Raw genomic sequence first — 22,504 nt, 5'->3', positions numbered from 1 at the left:
GGGGGTGATGCTGGCTGGTTTGTCTTCGGACTGATTTAAGGTACGCTTGACCTGCTGGTGGACTTTATATATGTGGGCGATGTTTATATTATCATATGACGGGCTGCATTGTTTTTCTAGGTTTTCTGCTATTGCTTCTGCTTTTTCTTTATCAGTGTGCGCCGTTCCATGAGCAGTTTGCATGGGCGGTAGGGGATTGTGTTTAGTGCGCAGAATCTTCAGAAATTTCCATATTGTGTGATCTTCTGGGTTGAGTGATGATAGTTTATTGTCCCAATCCTGGTTCCTGTGGAATTCAAGTGCTTTTCTGACTTGGTTGTTCAACTTGTTCAGAGTTTTCTTGTCCTGTGGGGCTCTTGTGTTGTGGTATCTTTTCCTGGCTTTGTTTTTTGTTCTGATGAGGTCCATTATGTTTTCTGGGAGCCGACCGGATGGGTGGTTGGTTGTGGTTTTGGTGACTACTTCTAGTGCTTTTTTAATTTGGCTTGTTAAATTGCTTATTGCTTCATCTATGTCTTTTTTTTGTGGATGATTGGTACAGGACCAATGTATTCTGGTAGGATTTTAGCTAGCCTATCCCACGATATGAAGGTGTGCTGGTGGGCCAGTTGATCTTGCATACCAAGTTTGATCAGGATTGGGTTGTGGTCGGATGATAGTTCATTGAGCGTCTCTAGTTTGTATTGATAACTGATGTTTCTAAGGATAGCTATGTCAAGTACATCTGATCTGCCATGAGGGCTGTAATGAGTGTGCTCAGTGGGTCCTGCTACCACAACTGAGTTAAGTGTTGAATAGTTGTGTAGTATGCGACCACTTCTGTTGTTGGTGGTGCTGAACTATGCTGTGTGTTTGGCGTTCAAGTCACCTACTATGATGGTGGGGTTTGTGGTGCCGAGGACTGCATCCAGGTCTGTTGTCAGTAGAGGATTGCTTGGCGAGTTGTAGGCAGCAAATATCTTAAGGCTTCCAGCATTGTTTGTGTGTACTTGTATTCCTGTGGTTTCCAGGTTTGTAGTCTGTGGGTTGGATATGGCATTGTGGTGGAGGTATGGTTTGATGTAGATGGCAGTGCCTCCCCCTCTGGAGCTGAGTCTATCCGTTCGGTATATTGTGTATCCTCTCACTTTTGGGTTGTTGGCAGGTCTTAGGTGGGTCTCGTTGATCAGCATTATGTCCAGGTTGTGTCTTTGTGCGAATTCCTGTAGTTCTAATGTTTTGTTGGTGAGGCCATTGGCATTCCAAGCTGCAATTAGAAGCGAGTTAGGTTTTACTTTTGTTTTATTCATAGTTGAGTGCTGTGAGTATGGAATGGGTTCCTTGCAGAATCTCTTTGTGGAGGATGGAGTTGGGTTTGTTCTGCTGAATTCCTGCAGCATAGTGGCTAGCGAAGCAGTCAGTATTGCTGTGATGTTGGAGCCTATTTGATTGCTTTGTATTGTGTCCTTTGGGCGGGCTGCTTCAGCATAGGTCTTGGTGTAAGGTTGAGCCCTTTCCTGACTTTTATGGCTTGGGTTTTGATGGTTTGATGACTGTGCAGCAGAAATGCTTTGATTGGTGGTCCAGATTGGGGGAGGTTGGACGGGTCTTGTAGTTCGGTGACTTCTGGGATGGTGGCTGCATCCTTTGTAGTTTGCTGGGTGGGGACCTCCACAGTTGGCACATTTGGCTGGTGTGGTTCTTGCTTTTGTGCATGTAATGGTTTGATGCTTCTCGCTACACTTCAGGCATCTGAACTCGGCTTTACAGAGTCTTTGGGCATGGCCAAACTTTTGGCAACGATGGCATTGCCCTGCTGATGCCCTTTTCCTGAGTGGCTCTGTTGATATTTTAAGTCCACAGACCGCAGTTGTCATAAATTTGTCTTTGTGTGTTCTGTATCTCAACCAATACTAATGGCATTGGTTGTTTATCAGATCTGTACATCCGGCTGACTGATAGGTGTTAGGCCCTGCTGGGTAAGGTCAGCCGCGATCTCCTCGGAGGTAATGCCTTTGGTGACACCTCGCAGTACAACCTTTAGATTTCTTTCGCTGCTTAGTGCGAAGGTGTGGTACTGTAGTTTGTTGTTATCCATCATTTTTGTTATTCCTCTGTAGTCTGTGACTGTTGTTGGTTGAATTTTTACACCTTCGTCGGTGCTTTTGGCCCAGGAGTATCCAATTTGATGTTCTCTTAGGTTTCTTGCAACTGTGGTCCATTTTTGCTTTTCACGGAGAATTACCGGGGGGACCTTTTCCCTTTTTTCCGGGACTGTTTGTGAGGGAGTTTCGTTTTCCACATGATCATCCTCGATTCTACGTCTCTTGCCCGTCTGTTCTCCTGTGAAGACTGTCTGACTGAGGCTCTCGGGCAGGGAGATGGATGTGTCATTGATCTCTTCCACTTCACCGCCCATATCATCGGATTCTTCCGGCTGAATGATACCAAGGTTGAAATAACAGAAGTCATATTTCCATATACAAGTAGTCGAAAGGTTCACAGCTTATTACTAAAATACTGTGGATTAGAGAAGGATGTTGAAAGTTTTTTCACTTAGTTATAATATAAATTAAAGATGCCAAGAAATTATATGCTTGGTTTTATCCTTGACAGAGGCTGATGACTTCACTACGGCAATTGATGTGAAGTCATCAGCTTCTATATACAAGTAGTCCAGTCGTGAAGTTTCTTCATGTGCAAACTTTGTTTGCTTACACTTGGATAAAGGGTGAAACCAAGAATGTAATTTCTTGGCATCTTTAATTTATGGCAAATTAATGCAGCCATAAATGTTGTGCATAAATTAGTGCAGCCATACTTGTTGAGGTTGTCACAGAAGTACTTCTTGGCCTAAGCTAATTCTAAAAGTTGTCTCTCATACCTTTAGCAATTTATATGCAACATGGTTCTCTTCTCCAGTTTAATTCTGTGTGAAGAAATATCCAGAGTATACTTTACCCGACTTGCAATATAGATGGTTGCAGATATAACGTTTGTGTTCTTCAAGGTTGATGGGTTTCTGTTAACTCATCTACTAGTTTTTCCAAAGTAAGCAAAACTGCAGACACAAAGAACTTTCTACTCCAGGATGTGGAAGGTGATGAAGTTGATCCTTAGTAGAACAGTAGCTATAACATGAGCATTTAAATAAATAGAAAACGCTGATGAACAAATTGATATATAGAAAACCCACACATATGGGAAGGTATTTATATAAGCAATCACATTAACAAAAACTTACACACAGAAACAGGGCCATTTGTCATAGCCTTTCAAAATGAGCTTGAGTACTTTTGCTGCACTCTTTTAGCGAATGACTGCTACCCTTATAAAATATGTATGCATCCTCCCCATCCCTCCTGCAACTAACATGAAATATCACAGCAAAACCGTTACCATCTGTAACGGTTTTGCTGTGATATTGCAAGGTATATCAGAAAAGATGACTTCTTTCATTTGCTAAAGGATCTGGGAAGCAGTCATTCAGCAAACAAATATAGTAGCCTGGCATCTCCAAATTAACTTTATTATCTTGTCCCTTGAGAATGTCTTGTTAGGAAATTAGTTCCTTTCTATTATAATTTGAATTGCTTCTGTAAGCATCTAATTGAGTGCTCTTGTTTTCAAACAACTTTTACTACTTGCTACCAAGTTCACACATCCATTCTACTAAGAATAAACTTCATCCTCTTCCACATCCTGGAGTGCATAAAGTTCATTTTCCTGCAGTTTTGCTTTCTTTGAACAGACTGAAAGATTAGTCAGCATGCACAAAAATTACATACACAATCATCCGTGTGGTAAGTCGGAACTGGATAAGACATCCATACTCTATAGTAGTCACCATAGATCAGAGAGACTATTTTTAGAATCAGCATGTGGCCTATGAAGCATTCCTCCCCAACTTCAAAAAGTATTACTGTTATTATCTGAGACCTACAAGGAGTCATCTATACATCACCCAAATCAGCTGTCATACCTTTCCTTAAACTCATTCACACTAGATACTCATTACATCAATAGGCAAATTATTCCACTCACCAACTGCTCTCTCTGTGAGAAAATCTAGTCTTTATCCATTCCTTGAACAAACTTAACTTCCATGGATGCCCCATGTTCTCTCTCCATCTTCCATATAAGAAAAAATTTTCGGACAATATCCTATAGCACCCATTCAGAAGTCTGTAAACCTTTATCATATCACCTATCTTTCTTCTCTTAATTAGAGTCTGAAGTCCACATACTTGCAAGATCTCCTCATAATCTAAATTCCATAATCCTAATATAATCTTTATAATTCATCTTTTCACCCTTTCCAATGCTTCTTTATTCCCTTGAAACCCAGGAGACCAAATCTGCACAGTAGTTCCAAGAGCTTTCACATCAAGGCCTTGTAAAGTCGCAAAATGACTTTTCTATCCTTACATGTTAAGGTATGCTTCAACATCACAATTATCCTCTGAATTGTATTTGTATTGCTAGTGTCACGATTGAATGTAGCAGGTGATTTGAGCTGTGCTAAAAAAATGTTTTTAATCAGTGTATAGTCTGGCCTTTTGTCTCAAATTGTGCTGCATTTTTTCAGTTTGGATACAAGTGTCCCTTCAGTGGTGTTGTTGAAATTTTTTGTCGTTTATACTGTGTTTTGCTACTTCTTTGTTGTACTGCTTCAGCTTCTGAAGATGGCATCCATAAAGAAACATACGTCAGTGGCACCTAAAGCTTCTTTACGAAAGTCTGGCTCTGTCTTGGATTTTTCGCAGTGGATGTGTTGCAAAAACTGCTATATGTATGCACCGAAAAATGTGAAAGATTTATGGAATGTTTGGGTAAATGAGAAGAATGAAAGCGTTGGCGTATGTGAAAGTATCTGGATAGATTTGAGCAATTGGAAATGGGAGCAAACATTAGGACCATAGTAGAAGAGTTTTGGCAGGAGTTGGTGCAAATGAAAAGCGAAATGAAACATCTGAAAGATGATATAAAACAACTAAAGGAGAAATTGGCTGATGATAAGGAGAAGGAGAAAGTTAATACTTTTAAGAAAGAGTCAAAGGATAGTTGTATATCAGTGTATGGGGGATTGATCATTAGAGATATGATTACTAATAAAGTGCACAAAACATGCTTTACTGGTGGAACAATGAAGCAAATAACTGATACATTGCAGAAAAGGAAATACTGGGTAGTCGTGGGCACAAATGACTTAGTTGGGGAGAAGAAAAAGGTTGAAAGAAATTTGGGGAAGTTTACAGCAGGTAAAGAAGAATAGTGTTGTTGAGAAAGTCTTTATTCACACAAATACACAAATAATAATAATATATTATTATTATTACATAACACCTCCAGGGAGTTCAAAGACTCGTCGAGGGATGGCATCTACTCTGTGGCTCTCTGTTTCCACCATTCAATCCACCAATTACCATCATCATCTACACCACTGCCATCTACCTCCCATCATCACCACTAGTATTTTCACAGACAATTGCAAACATCCATGCCCACGGTGGGATTCGAACCTGCAGCCTTTTGGCTAGAGAGTGGATATGCTGACCACTTGGGACCAGGCCGACAAAAATTCCTGTAGTGAGAATAGAACTTACAATGCTCTTTCTTCAGGCGATCTAGCGCCTGATGCCTCACACCACTTCCACTGAGCTACATGGACCTATACACTTCTGAGAAGGCACTGAGTCAAGAAGTTAATGTAGCAAATGACCCGAGTTTACCTGTGAAACAGGATAGCACAAATCAACAGATTATATGGCAGAAGGAAGATGGATATGAGGTTGAAGATGTGGTTGCAGCAGCACAAAATGATGGAATGCATAAAGGTCAGGATGAGACAGGTAAGAATGGAAATATCACAGTTAGGATAAGGGAAATGGGAGTGGTTAGACAGAAGAGAGAGAGAGAGAGAGAGAGATGTAGTATAGCTAGAATAGAGAATGTTAGTGCTGGTATAATGGCCTCAAACACAAAGTGATGGTTATGTTTATACACAAATGTAAAGAGTATTTGGAACAAGAGTTAGTTGCATTGATTGAGACGGTATGCTCAAAAATAATTGAAATAAGTTAAACTTGGTTGTCTGAAGAGGATGTGATTTTGGGAATAGAATTAAAAGGATATTTAATTAACGATTGCACAGGAATTGTGTCTGCAAAGTGCTGAAGTTGTTGGTGCATGCACAGATTTTGAATCTCTGTGGTGCGAAGTTGAAATAAACAGGTTACTATATCTGGTAGGATGCTGTTATAGGCCAGGGAATATGAAGAATACCGATTGTGAAATGTTTAGGCAAATTAGTTGAGCATGTAAAAAGAAGGTGATCCTGATGGGAGACTTTGATTACAGAAATATAGAGTGGAAGGAGGAGATAGTGTGTTGGAACAAGGATAGTGATTTTTTGGAGCATGTAATTGAAGCAACTAGAAGCTTTTATGGATTTGGTGATAATTTCACAAGATGTAGTTAATAAAGTGTTTACACTGCCGGTGGCTGGTGAGAGTGAGCATGAGGTACTTGTTTGGAAAGTGATGAAACAAGAAAGGTCACTGCCAAAAATGGATACAGTGGAAGCATAAAGCAGGTGATTGTAGAAAGTTCTTAGCATCAGTACATTGGATAGATGAGTTGAGCAGTGTTGACAATTCATGGAAACACACAAGGCAGTATCTGATAAAAGCAATGTATGACTACATACCAAGGGTTCAGCGAGTAAATAGGGTAGAAGTGAAATGGATGAACAGTGAAATCAAGCAAGCTGTGCTGGAAAAGGAAAATGTTTTGGAGGAAGTACAAGACAGTTGGTGGTGATCAGATCCATGAAGAGTATAAGGTGCGGGCTAGAAAGGTGATGAACATGGTAAAGAAAGAAAAGGTGCAGTATGAGAGGAGATTGGCTGGTCAGACCAAAGTTAACTCAAGGGAATTTTTCTGCTACATGGCAAGGAAAATTAATTATGGCAGATTAACATTGGTAGATAGCCATGGCAGCAGACTAACAGCTGCAAAGGATATAGTGGCATTATTTGAATGAGCACTTTATCAGTGTATATCATACTGGTGTAAATGATTTGGTGCAATACATAGAAGAGAGGCAAATATTAGGAGAATTGGAAGAAACAGATGTGTATCAGATGTTGGTTGGGTTAGATGTGAATAAAGCTATGGGGGATGGATGACATATCACCAAGTATTCTTAAGGAATGTGCATCACAGTTGGCTATGCCCTTGACCTGGTTATTTAATGAAAGTCTTGCTTTGAGTAGGGTTTCTAAGGAGTGGAAAGAAAGCAAAATAGTACCACTCCACATGTATGGTTCTAAAACAGAAGTCTCCAAAATTATAGCCAGTCCATATAACTGCAGTTGTGGTCAAGGTGTTGGTTAGGAATAGAACACTGAATTGGGTTGATGAACATAGCATTCTTTATGATGGTCAGCATGGATTTGTGAAGGACAGGTCCTGTTTTAGTAATTTACTTGCATTTTATGATAAGGTGACAAGTGCGTTAGATAAAGGAGAATCATATATAATGATATTCTTAGACTTTGCAAAAGCGTTTGATAGATTACCACGTGATATATTGGTGTACAAGCTGCAGAGGTTGGGAATAGATAGTATATATTATATTGGTTAGATGGATCAGAGATTAGCTCTCTGAATGATACCAGTGGCGTGCCCAAGGGTTCTATTCTTGGGACCCTGCTGTTTAACTTGTTCGTAAACAATATATCATGTGGACTGACTGGGAATCTTCAGTTGTTTGCTGATGAAGCAATGTTGAGAAGAATTATAAGTAGCACTGCTGATGTTAATTCCCTTCAGGAAGGTTTGAATAGACTTTTTACTTGGACAAAAGAGTGGGGTTGTAGTTTTAATATTAATAAATGCAAGGTGTTGCATTTTGGAGTGCAGAAACTGTGTACTATATTAATGGTGCCATACTGCATGAAGTGGATGAGATTAGAGATTTGGGAGTGATGATTGAAAGTAGACTGAAGTTTAGAAGGCATATTGCTAGTGTTGCAAAGCCCACATCGTAGTGCTGCTATGATAAGAAGTACTCTAACATGTAAGATTAAGGATGTGGTTGTGCCACTGTATAAGGCACTGGTCAGGCCACACCTGGTCTGTTGTGCTCAGATCTGGTCACCTGGTTTTCAGTGTGATATGGAGATATTGGAGAGAGTGTAGAGGTGAGTGACTAAGACAATGTCAGGACTTTGGAATGCTGGCTATGGAGAGAGGTTGAAGAAACCTCTCTCCATAGCCATCTGTGGATTGAAGAGTTTGATGGATAGGAGGAAGAGTGGTGATATGATAGAGACATTTATGGTAGTGAGACGATTTTATCAGATTAATCCAGAGGGGATTATAAAAAGGGTAGGTGAGAGGGGAAGAACCAAAGGTCATTGCTGGAAGTTATGTAAAGTGTGGTGAAGGTGTCAGGGGGTGTGAGAAGTAGATTTTTTACATGGAGAATTGTCAGTGAATCGAATGCATTACCAGAATGTGTTGTTAATGCAAGGAGTGTTAAGGACTTTAAGATTCTATATGATAAATATGTTGTCAGTTGAATGAACCTCCCATGATGAGTCTGTTGACTATAATATTAATAAAGGTTGTAATATTAATAATAATTAAAAAAAAATAATCATTCCTGTCCACCATTATGCAAAGATTTCTAGCTTCATTAGTTTCTTGTAGCATTAACTTCCTAATATACATGGGAAATCTCATCACGGTACTTTACACTTACTGACATTAAACTGATAGCCATTTTCATTTGTCCAAATTTTCAGCCTATTCAAATATAACAAAAATTACACATCCCTCTTAGGATCCTTCCAAATGTACCACTGGTAATCTTAAATCTGACAAATTTACACCCATTGTATACCACTTTTTCATATCTATCAGTTAATTATCTACTTATCCAAGTTATCATCATCAAATTCCTGTTATATACCCTCAAGGGTGTACAGGATATGATAGTGCTAAATGAAAAATTTACATCACTACTAACTTCCTATCTACAATTTTCTTCCAAATCAGTCTGTTAAATGTCAAGACTCCAATATTATCAGGTCTTATATTTCTTCTTCTAAGTTACTTTTTACTATATCAATCCACCTATATCTTGGTCTTCCTATGGGTCTTTTTCCTGCCAACTTAGCAGGGAACACTTGTTTGGGTAATCTTTCCTCATTCTGTTTAAGTGACCATACCACCTGAGATTAGCTCTGCTAACGCATTCCTGTATGCTGACAGTGTCAAGTTCTTTCTTAATATCCTCGTTTTTAATATGATATTGCCATTGATGCCATCTGTTCATGCCCCTAATCTTTCTCAGGATTCTCGTATCTACAGTCTCTAGTCTTTGGTCGAGTGTTTTACTTCTAATCTAGCTCTCAGATCGTTAAGTTAAAATTGGTTTTAACGTCTAGTATACAGCTAATTTAGTGTTTTGGCTAATCCACCTATATCTTTTATTTCTCTCTTATTTAATTTCTCTCTTATTCCACATAAATTTATTCGGTTGACTTCCTACTATACCAGCTTTGTTGATTCTATTTCCATATTTAACTTACCATCGTAACTAAAAATCGTGCCTAAGTAGCTAAAATGTTTTACATGTTCTATAAGTTCTCCATTCACAATATAGTTGGAGATAATGTACATCCTTATCTGACATCAGATTTAACATTAAACCATCCTGTACTACTTTCAATTCTAACTGCTGACTTACAACTCAAATAAAGACTAAGTACTGCTTGATATAATGCCCCATTAACACCTTATAACTGTACCGTTTGGAATAGCTTCTCTCTTGGCACCTTGTCATATGCCTTTTCCAGATCTACAAAACTTAATACAGACCTTTGTTATATTCCCATGTTTCTCAGCTATCAGTCGTAAAGTGAAAATCTGATCCTGACAGCCTCTATTTGGCCTGAATCCAGCTTGTTCTTCACCAAGTTTCTCTTCCATAATCATTCTCAACCGTTTTTCAAATATACTTGCATATATCTTACCAGGAACACTCAGTAATGAAATACCTCTGTAATTCCCACATTCGGTTTTATTTCCCTTTTTATATATGGGTACTATGAGAGCTATACTCCAATCATCTGCAATTCGTCCCTCTGTCCAGCCCTTCTGAACTATGCAGTGCAGTCACTGTAAGACGTTTATACCTCCATACTTGAGCATTTCTGGTCGAATATCACCTACTCCTACTGCCTTTTCACATTTTAGGCTTTTGTTGGCTTTTTCTACTTCAAGTATGGATATGTATTGCTGATTGCATGCCTGATCAGCGTTTTTTGCCACTGTGCTGTCATCACTGCTTGTTTCATATGGCAGTTTTTCAAAGTAATAACTCCATTCTTCAAGGATATCTTTTTCTTCTGTTTTCTTGTCACCTTTATCATCTCTAATTCCTTTTATAGCACTCTTTCCTCCAGTTCTTAGCTTCTTCAACAACCTCCAGAATATCTTGCCATCTTCTTGATATTTATTTTTTATGTTCTTGCCAAAGTCCTCCCATGATTTTTGTTTAGCCAGTTTTACATAGTATTTAGCTTTCTTACATTTGTCTCTGTATTCTCTAAGAGCACAAGCTGACTTTTTTGCCAGGAACTTTTGATATGCTTTCTTCTTTTCCTTCACTGCCTCTTTAACTTCCTGTGTCCACCATGGAATTCTGATTTTTCTATCCTTGCACACAACATCACCACATGCATCTCTGGCTGAATCAGTGTTTTCTTCAGGGCTTGCCGAAGAATCTCTAAGGTTTGGTTCCTGCTCTCAAACTCTTTCATTTTTTCTTCAATAATCTTTGTGTATTTTAGTCTACAGTTCACATCTGAGAGCTGCTCAACTTTTATTCGCTTTAAAACTTTCTTACATGTTCTTCTTTTCGATATGAAATTCAATTTTATCCTGCTCAAGACTAAATAGTGATCACTTCCAATTTCAAATCCTCTGTACACTCTAGTGTCCTGCACCAGTGAGAAAACATCACTATCGAGAATAACATAGTCAATGGGGCTTTTCTTATTCTTTGCCTCTTCTCTCCATGTGAATTTGTGCACATTTTTATGTTGGAACATGGTGTTGTATGTCTGACAATCATTTCCAACTCTGCTATTCAGATCCCCAACAAGGACCAACTTTTCCTTTTTCATTGTGTCAGTTGCTTTCTCTAAAGCCGCAAAACATACCTCCACCTCTACCTTAGTAGAACCTTCTGTGGGACCATTGGCACAAATAAGTCTCATTGTCCAGTTCCCCATTCCGATATTTGCCCACATCACTACTTGAGACTGCCTGCCATTCAAGAAGATTAGCATTGTATTTAATGTTGAATAGAATGGTTACTCCTTCTTTTCCTTGATTGTCCAAGTTAAGAGTTTATAATTCAATCCCATATCTCTGGGATGCAACAGCCTTTCATGTGGTATCCTTAATCCATTCCCTTTATCCAACTTGGCCGAAACATTGTCATAAAATATGTGCACATTTCTAAAACATGACCTTCCTTTAGTAAACCGATGCTGTTTGCAGAGCTTGTTTGTCTTCATTTCTGTATGCAATTTCTTACCATCTTCTATAAAATCTTCACCACCACACCAGAGAAACTAAAATTGCAGTAGTTTGACACATCGGTTTTTTTCCATCCATGTAAAATGGGACTGTCATACATTCCTATGGTATCTTTCCCGAGCTGAGATGCAAGTTATACAAATACAAATATGTTCAAGTACCTAGCCAATTTGGCTGAACATGCATTTAGCATGCATGCTGATATTCCATCTGACCGTATTGCCAAATTTTTATCTATATTATGCAACAGCTATTCAACACCTCATTCTCATTCACCTGTAACTGTTCATCCAATGTATTAGTAGCATAGTGCTACTATGTTGCGTACAGTTGATTCTTAGCAAAGTGAGCGCTTATTAATTGAAGAACTTCAACTTCTGGCACTAGAGTACCATCTGCATTCAGTAAAGTTGTTCTTCCACTTTCATTCTTTCTTTTGCTTGCAGCATAACAGTAAAATTCTTTTGGATTGCCTTTAGCCTGCATGGCTAATTTCTTTTCATACGTGGATTTAGCTTTCTTTGCAATACTCATTACTTTTTCTGGCCTGCACTTTATACAGTTCCTAACTGCTTTCATTTTTATTCTCACAGTATTCCTTTTACATAATTTTTTTCAAAGATTCTCATGCATTGTTGATATCTTTCCCATTCCGTAACTGATACCATCGGACCAAAGATAGTATTCTCCAAAAACGTTCATAGTGTTAAATTGTGAATGAAATTGTTTTGTATATTATTGTTTTATTTTTCATTCACATTTAACAACTTCTGCAAACTTTGAGGCAGGTTTATCATAGGTTGGGGTATGGATTTCAGTAAAGATAATTTTGGTCATACATATCCAATTACATGTATAAATGAAACACACAAAAAAATCGCATCAAGATGGGGAAGTACACCTAAATTCTCGAAGAAAATTATTTTATATAAAAATGTAATACAAAATCAAAAGATACGCACACCTTGAGCATTACAATGGCAGAAAAAATCAGGAATGGATAATCCAGAAATAATAATAATTATCACTATTATCATCATCTAACTCCTCTAGGAGTCAAGGACTCATCAATAGAGGCTACTGATGAGTCCTGTTTGCACATATAATGTCAGCAAGCAAACATCCACTCACTTACTGCTTTGAGAGAGAAAAATGCAGCTCTTACCCCTTCCTTACTACAAAGAAACTTTCATGGATGTCCATAGTGTATTCAATAAAGCAACAAACTCAACTTCTTGTTCTTGATGCTCCTGGCATTTGTGTATAAATGCAACAAATTAGCAGTTGGCATTTTCTTATACCTAGATCTATAGTCTACTTGGTCCGCAGGATATGATAGCTATGATAAAGCGCATAGCCTAGTGGCTATGCGCTTTGCAACCACATGCCACATTGAGCTTAAGGATCTTTCTCAGCTGTAGCCAAGTTAGTCGGTCTTGGGCATGGACAGCAGGGTTGTTTCCACCAGTTTACTTGGGGTTTTTCATCCCGCAAGCAGACAAACCTGCCACATGAACACACAGGCTAGTCATAGGATATAGTATGGCAAGGAAGACAGTGGGAAACATCTTTCTCATAATCATTTCCCTAGTATGGTAGCATATAGCTATCCCCATCAGCCATATGGCTGAGGGAATAGAATAGATAGTCTGCTTGGTCCTGTTGGATATCTTTCTCTTTTCCCTCCCCGGACATATATTCCTCCTGTAAAGATCTGGTTTCCCTGACTCTGTTAGTCTCACCCCAATAAGTAATTTTTCCAATACCCCTCATGCCAAATGAATTCACGTGCAGGCCGTCTCTCTTATATGAGGGTAGTCTGAAAAGTTCTTGTCCTCGGCCATAGATGGCAACACTATCAGCAAGATTTTCTTTTTCTAAGTTGGTACATCTGTCATAAGCATCCATGTGAAATTACAAGTCATTCTGTTAAGTAGTTTGTTTTATATGGCTGTCTGAAGTAAAAGTGTTGTCTGTATCCCTTGAAATGGATAAAATTAAGTATCCTGCAGTTATAAAATCATAAAATCCTTTGTAAAAGAAGGTTTATCGCCAAAAGAAATTCATTCGAAGTTCATAAAAGTTTATGGGCACTCTCCTCCTTCGTTTTCAACAATTAAGAAATGGACTGCCGAGTTTAAACGTGGCCGTACCAGCCTTGAAGATGATCCACATGAAGGACATTCAAAAAGTGTAATAACACCAGAAATCATTGATCAAGGCATGATATGGAGTCAAAGTACATGAAATGGCTGAGACTATATGCATTTGAAAAGAATGTCTAGGATATATTTTACATGAGAAAGCTTTTCTCAAGGATGGGGTGCGTTCTTGCTCACACAGGATCAAAAACGCACTCGCATGAAAATCTCTGAACAGTGCTTGGAGCATTTTAACAAGAATAAAAGTGATTTTGTGCATTGATTTATTACTATGGATGAGACTTGGATTCACCATTACACACCAGAATCCAAACAACAGTCAAAATAGTGGATAGAAGCCGGTTGTTTTCAGTGCCAAAGAAGACTTTGTCTTCTTTGGCGCTGAACAAATTTTCCATCAGCAGGAAAAGTCATAGCATCAGTGTTTTGGGATGTTAAAGGCATTTTGTTTATTAATTATCTTGAAAAGGGTAAAACCATAACTGAGGAATATTATTCCAATCTTTTAAGCAGACTAAATGAAAAAATTCGTGAGAAAAGATCCTGTTTGCAGAAGGAAAAAATCATCTTTCATTAGGACAATGCACCTGCCCACAAAGGTATTTTGGCGATGAGAAAATTAAAGGATCTGCACTATATAAATTGTTGTTTCTTCACTATATAAATTGTTTCTTCACTATATAAATTGTTGTTTCTGCACTGATCTCTTGTTTCTTCGAATCAAGAGGTCAGTGCAGCTGTAGAGAGATATTTTGCGATCTTACTGAGAACCACTACAGGGATGGGATAATGGCACTAGATCATCGCTGGAATAAATGTATTAGTCTTAAGGGAGATTACATTTAAAAAATAAAAATAATTTTGAGATTATAAGTTAATTTTTTCAGATCACCCTCATACTCGTCTCTCCAAAGTAAGTCAGCTTGCACGAACAGGGCACCTTATATACTCCAGGCACTGAGAGAGGAGGGAGCTGATCTTTTGTAGAACAGATAAGGGTAGCATATTTCCTTTGGGACTTAGTGTAGAGGTTGTATTTTTTTAAAGACCTGGCTATTTCTTCTTATGTGCCATGGAATTTATGGTGACGGCATTTCTGAAATCCTTCGGAAGCTGGAGACTATAGAAATCACAGGCTGTGTTCATGCCCAGTTTGAAAATTATTTAATGTCTATATCGCAAGCAGTAAAATTAAATAGCAATTTTGTTCAGCTAAAATGTGGTGTTCCCCAAGGTTCTGTGCTCGGGTTAGTATTATTTGTAATTTATGTCAATGACTTCTGTGACCTACAGTTATCAAGTAAATTAAACACCTTTGCAGATGATACTGCATTGATATTCACTGCAAATTCTGTAAATGAAATTTAATGCATGGTCAACACACATGTGAGTAAACTTATTCTCAATTCTGAAAAAAAAAAATTTATAATTTTTAAACTTAGAAATATTAGTAAAATCAATTTTTTTCATTCATATATTCCTATATAATTGGAATTGTAAAAGTAATCTTTCTATCTGTATAGAAATAGAAAATATGAATACTATAACTTATTTAAATTTAAAAATTGACAGCAACTTAAGCTGGAAAACATACCAAAGTATGCTACAGAGTAAGATTTGTGCTATCTTGTGCCTTCTTTTTAGAAAGATTTTTAACTGTGACATTGTTAAGAACATTATATTTCACCTGGATATAGACTGGTATACAGTATGGTATACTGTATAACATAATTAAGACTGCGTTTCTATTTACTCTGCTTTGTATTTCTTTATTTAATATTCGAGAATGGTCAGCTGCCTTAATTATCGACTATACCATTTATTTATTTCTACTGTATCTTATCTCCCATGCTCCATAGTCTAACAAATTTATGTTTTATGACTGCACCAGTTAGATTATATTGAGTATGAGAATATCAGATCTTAAATCGGAGACTAAGCAAATGTTGTTTATATTTCCCGCTCTTACTTTAAACTAGTCATGACTTAAATAAAATTCATATAAACTTCTATCTTATGCAGGTTTGAATTTTTTTAGGATAGTGCATCAACAGAATCAGTCGAATGTGTTGTTTACAAACCATTTAATTAAGTCAAACAGAAATATGTAGAATGAGTTATATTCACATATATACACAATATCATTACAATTCATTTATTTATTTATTTTGCTATTCTCAGTCCTTTCTAATCTAATCTTATTTCTAAGCTAATTCACAATCTAGTGTGACATTAACTGAATATAAGACGTAACTTGGATAAGCCTAATTCATCATTCATATACGTTATCTCATAAACATAGATGCCTGACATGCATTCATGTTCAGCAGACAGTCTTTTACATTAACCTTTTATTGACAGATCAGTCAAATGTATTGTTTGCAAACCATTTAATTAAGTCAAACAGAAATATGTACAGAATGAATTATATTCACATATACACACAATATCATTACAATTAATTTGTTTTGCTATTTTCAGTTCTTTCTAATCTAATCTTAGTTCTAAGCTAATTCACAATCTAGCATAACATTAACTGAATATAAGACATACCTTGGATAAGCCTAATTCACCATTAATATACGTTATCTCATAAACATAGATGCCTGACATACATTCATATTCAGCAGACAGTCTTTTACATTAACCTTTTGGTCACACGTAATTCTTCTTGTCTTTCTTTCCACTTGTTGACACATTCCTGTTTTCTACCTAAAATTCTTCCTTGTCGGGGTTGTCGACTATGCTTTGGCTTATAGGATCCTTAACATGGCGGCGATGTACAACTTCAAGACAAACTATACAATATTTCTTGTGTGCCGATGTACCCAGGCAGAAGACTCGGAACACTCGACACTTCTCTTTAGATTTCCAACAGTGATTCCAGCATGACGGTAGACTCAAGTAAGAGAAGGCTTAGAAAATCCTAAGACAAATGACACTTCTCTTTCAATTCCCAACAACGAATCTTGCATGATGGTGGAACCTAGGTAAGAGAAAGCTTAGAAAACCCTAAGACATAATTCCTTCCTAACCTCTGTTGTGTGTATGCACCCCCGTCTCTCATGGTCATGTATTTACCTTTGGACATGCTGACACCATTCTTTGTGCATCTTTGGAATTCTTTATTCATGGCAACTATAGTCACATATTGACCTTTGGACATGATGATGTCATTCTTTGCAGGTCTGGAAATTTCCATCTATAGTAATTCTCAGAATTCTTCACTAATCTTAGCATTAGACTTAGTGATCTAATGTTACTTAATAGCCTTATATGATGACATCATGCACCACATTATTTTTACAAAGGTTCAATACAATATTATTACAGAAAAGATTTTTTCAGTCAAAAAATTAACATCACTCTAATTACATTCTCAACAAAAAAACTTGTAAAAATGAACATGATAACTTATGAAGTCACATATCATGATTTTTGTACAGAACATATCACACCACACTGATACAACTAATCTCTTTACAAAATAAATTAATATGCATTTTATTCAACAGTAAATTCAAGGACTCTATAGTGCAGCATTTTCCTACGATGAACACTTCACAAATTCTGAAATTTTAACCGAACACCTTGGTTAGAGTCGAGTATCATCAGTCTCATATTCAATGTAAAGCTAAGCACACTATCACCGAAGCAGGCTGTATAGCATTACAAAAATGTGACATCCAAGGCCAGCACAGGCTGGCTTTAATAGCACAGTCCACACACAAAGTGAGGAATGCCTGATTTCCAAACATGTTTGAACTTGTCGCAGCATGCAAAACCATTCCAGGCTCATATTAATTTTGATAATTTTTCACCGAACACTTATTCACTTTCCGCAGAATACAGTTTGAGAAACCCTACTATAGTGAATGATAAATATACCCTATTAAATATCTTACCATTAAACAATTATATATTTACTTTTCCTAAAGTTTGATAATCAGTACAAAACATTAGAAAAGATACTTACTTCTGCAGAAAAGCAGGCTTAAAATATTTAATCCCACAAGTGCAAAAAGAAATAATGCACAAATGCTATATATATTCAGCTCCAAAAATTTTTAATGACTTGCCCCTCTTAATACAAAATTAAACCAACATTGAACAACACATACAGAAATTATTACTATTATTACGGGCAACTCCAGGGAGTCATTAGACTCATCAAGGGTGGCCCCAAATCATATTCATCACAACTATTTGACATTCATACAGTATCTATCATACCTCGCCTTAAACTCATTCACTGTCACAGCATCCACCACAGACTCAGGGAGCGCATTCCACTCATTCACTACTCTAAAAGTAAAGAACCCAGCTCTAACACCTTTACTAACCACACTTTTGCCCAGTTTCCATGGATGTCCCCTAGTCCTCCCACAACCAGCCCTGTTCTCAAAAATATCTTCTGAATTAATTTTATAGAAACCCTTCAGTAATTTGAATGTCTCAATCATATCTCCCCTCCTCCGCCTATCAACCAATTTTTGCAACCCACAAATCCTCAACCTGTTCTCATACAGTTCATTCCACAGATAATCTGATCAGATATTATTTAATTTTCTATAAGAATATTGAAAATTTGTTTAAATGGAAAATATTCAATTAATTAGTGATCTACATTGTTCTTATTCTAGTACCTATGCTATATATTTTTTATCCCATAAATATTGTTCTTGATTGTCAATATTTTTTGTGTAATGCACTATTATTCACTGTATTTTGATTTGTATAATTGTTATATTTTTTGTAACCTGGATGGAACTCATGCTCTTGGGTTATGCATATGTTATCTTTGTTTTATAATTTTGGAAAAATTTTAAATGTTTAATTATTAATTATATGAAGAGCCAAATGCTTCAATTCGGCGACATGAACTTATTTAAGTTAAGGGATATTACATCCCATATTGTTTCATAGCCGAATTCAGTCTTATTCGGCTATAGAACAATATGGGATGTGATATCCCTTAGCTTAAATAAGTTCATGTCGCCAAATTGAAGCCTTTGGCTCTTCATATAATTAATAATTTATTAGGACACCTTCTTGGCAATTCTCATAGTAGGGTATGTAAGTTCTGTTTGCTACAAACTTGGTATTACTAGGTCTACCTACTCACTGATGAGACCTCAATACAATAAAGGTTGAAACCGGCCTGGGTAGTGACCTGCTCTCATAATGTAGAACAGTAATAAAGCTCCAAAGAGCTGGGTTTCACATTATGGGTGAATACCAAGAATAGTGATCGGAGCCTGCTCCACCCTTACTATGAGTTGCCTCAGTGTAGCACTACCAAATGGGTCAGGTGTTGCACTATCCAGGTATTTGCTTACGCTTGGACTTGCCGAACTTTATATAGTTTCTATATTCGGCATGAAACTCTTTGAGTTTGTTATTTGGCTATGAAACAATATGGGATGTAATATCCCTTAACTTAAATAATTTTAAATGTATTAATTTTAACTTAAAAATTGTAAATATAATGAGATATAATGAATTTTATTTGTATTTTTGTAAATAGAATTGATGACTTGATTGATGAATTGATCTGTGTAATTGTTATACATTATTTTTTGTAATCTGGATAAGCTCATATTTTAGTTTTACACACATCGTCTTTGTTTCATAATTTTTGAAAATTTTAAATATATTAATTTTTAACTTAAAAATTTTAAGTATAATGAATTTTATTTTTTGTAATTTTTATAAATAAAATTGATGAGTTTGATGATTTACTATTGACGCCCTCTTTCTTAACTCAGTATTCTCATATATACTATTATTATTATTATTATTACACCTCCAGGGAATAGTCCAAAGACTCATCGAGGGAGGGCACTTACTCTACTACAACTCTCTGTCTCCACCACTCAATCCACCAACTACAACTACTTTCATCATCTACACCAACGACATCTACTGCCGACCACCACCACTATTATTTTCACAGACAATCATAAACATCAATGCCCACTTAAGGATTTAAACTGCGGCCTTTTGGCTGGAGAGCAGATACGCTAACCACTTGGCCAACCAGGCCAAATCATATACACTAAAATTTTTACTCTTCTTTCCTGCTTCTTAAATCAATACTTTTATATCTTCTCTCATATAGTCCTTTCACATTCTTCTTCTTATATCTTTATTTTGACTATTTTGGGGCAAATATCATTTATTTGAGTTGGCTTTCCACCTTTTAGGTTTCTAATGACTTTTCCACCTCAAGTATCGATATTGGTCCTGACTGCATTCCTCTTGAATAAATGTAAACATTATATAAACATTAAATACCACAATTATTTTTTTCAGTATTATTGGTTATATTTTATTTTTTATTTTTGTAATTTAAAACTTTGCACTTTGATAATTATGAAAATGAAGGATTGCTTCATAAGGCTGAACCTAACAATATCAGCTACCCAAACTATAAGGTTTTGTCATTTCTTCACATCTTTATATTTTATTTGTTTATTTGTTTTTATTACACTATATTTATTTATGACAGTGAAATGAAAATATTTTGGGTTCAATAAATTGAATTGAATTGCTGTTTCAGCTTATGTCTGCACATAATTCTAAGAGGTTCCTACCAAAGGATAATATTCTTCTTCATTTAGCTGTGAGTACTTTTGTATAATTCACTTATAGTTCACAAATTGTAAACTTTATCTTATTTCCTCATTTAAAATTCTTAAAAAAGGATAATAGTTGAAAGTCCTGTGAAAGAAAGAAGGAAAGAAATAACGAATGAAAGAATGTCAAATCAATACACCAGAATAACAAATTTTCTCTTATTACATAAGTTCTCAAGATATCCTGTCTTTTTTGAAAATAAACTTGGTTGTCATAGTTTTCTATAAAAAACATATTTTATACCAAAATCGTTGTTACTCACAGTGTTGAGGAAATAACTGGAAATTATGAAAAATATTAAGTATATGTTTCATTTATTATTATTATTATTACAAGAAATCTACAGGGAAACTTTGAGGGAAGCCATGTATCACTCACACTACGTCACATCTTCTCTTCAATTTATTCATATTATTTGCATCACAACCTCCGAAATCATGGCATTGCAATCATTAACTACATTCATGCTTCACTTCCATATATGTCCTCTTATTCATTCCTGCCTTCCATAAAATGAAAAATTCCATCTACTAGTATCCTGTATGACCTTTTATGAAGGTTATATATCTCTATCACATCATCCACTTTTTTTCTCCTAGCATCTACAGACCACAAATTCTTGATCTCTCGTCATAATCCACATTCCACAGTCCAGAAATCATCTTTAACACTTTTCTTCCTCCCCCCCCCCATCTTCACTGTATCTGCATCACTTCAGAAAGCAGATTCCAGACCTCCACACAGTAGTCCATATGAGGTTGTATGAATGCCTTCTGAAGAGAGAAAATGACTTCCTTATTCTTACACGTCAGTGTTCATTTCACTATTGCATCCAAGTTGTATTTGCAATTTTTGCTGTATGGCTCTTGAACTTCAATTTCCCATCTATACTAATAACTCCAAGAGCCCTATCATGGTCAGTTTCATCTAGTATAATCCTGCCAATAATAATAAGCCATTGGATATCTCATTACACCAAAGTACAGCTAATTCTCCATTTACACAGTAGACTGGTTCCAGAAAAAAACATGTAAAAAAGAATACAGTACATATGAAAAAATAGAAGAATGGTTGCAGATCTGAAAACCTGATATGAACAATAAAGTTATTTTCAAACAAAACATATGAAAATTATTGAATAAAACTATATTAATTTTAATGGAATGTTTTTTATTTTAAATACTTATTTAAAGTATTAATATAGTATAGGTATATATACTTTATCTACCCTATATATATAAAATGATAAGCCTTTTTATGTAACGTTTTTGTGTCATGTTTTTTGTCAAGTTATTTGAAATGTTTCGAAACTCAGGGGCTACCCTGAGTGTTGAGTCATCAGAATTCAAGGGGTGCCGTGGGATCCGGAAAAGTCGCCCCTAGCATTTTGCCCCTGTAGATAATGAGTAAGCTACAAAAATGTAAATAATACACCTAATTTTTTAATAATTCTAATTTATTTTGTTTTAATAGAATAAATGCACATTATTATTGTTTAAAACTCGAAGTTGTATGCAATGCCTCTCAGGTAATCAATTACATTACGATTTTGAAAATCTTGGACTATTATTTTGACTCTAGCAGAAATTGCAGCATACTTCTTGTTTATTTGATTGCCTGAATTACCGGCAATTAGTTGTGTAATTTTTTCGAAATTGTGCAGCCCTTGTTGTTTCTTTAAAGAATCAATGAATCAGTAAATATTTGGGAATAAAGTAGCACGAGTTTCCTGAAATCCCCTGTACCACCCCTCCAGTGCGTTGTTGGTACGTTGCTGATCATTCAGTGTTCATGTGTAAACATTCCACAATTTGATGGCAAAAATTGGTAATTGCTGACCTCTCTGTTGTCTTTTTCCAATATATGTATCTTCAAAGTAGTTTGCAATCACCATAGCTTCAATGGGGAATTCATCAGCTTCAACTAAATCTTCAAATGCTTGAATAACGTTAGCAGGAGGAATAAATACCTATGCTGGAATCGTTCGAATCCAATGAGCAAATTCGTGGTCTTGTTTGTATCGGTCTTTTAGACCTTCATTCTGTACCTTTCGCCAAACGCTTTGGGAAAGATGAAAAAAAACAGCCGGTATTTACAATACTAGG

General features: G+C 36.3%; 1 protein-coding gene across 1 annotated transcript in view; it reads left to right on the top strand.

The window, feature by feature from the left end:
- Positions 1–22,504, top strand: part of LOC150109762 (serine/threonine-protein phosphatase 6 regulatory ankyrin repeat subunit C-like) — a 336,489-nt gene that overhangs the window by 167,222 nt on the left and 146,763 nt on the right. Inside the window, 1 exon segment of the mRNA XM_090396213.1 lies at positions 20,323–20,385. Within this exon segment, the coding sequence (XP_090252339.1) occupies positions 20,323–20,385 (63 nt within the window).

Source organism: Typopeltis vanoorti, chromosome 1, assembly GCF_054136105.1.
Source record: "Typopeltis vanoorti isolate ZY-2024b chromosome 1, IOZ_Tvanoo_1.0, whole genome shotgun sequence".
Lineage (NCBI taxonomy): Eukaryota > Metazoa > Arthropoda > Arachnida > Uropygi > Thelyphonidae > Typopeltis > Typopeltis vanoorti.
Note: the sequence above shows the minus strand (reverse complement) of the source record. Positions and strands in the feature narration are given on the sequence as shown.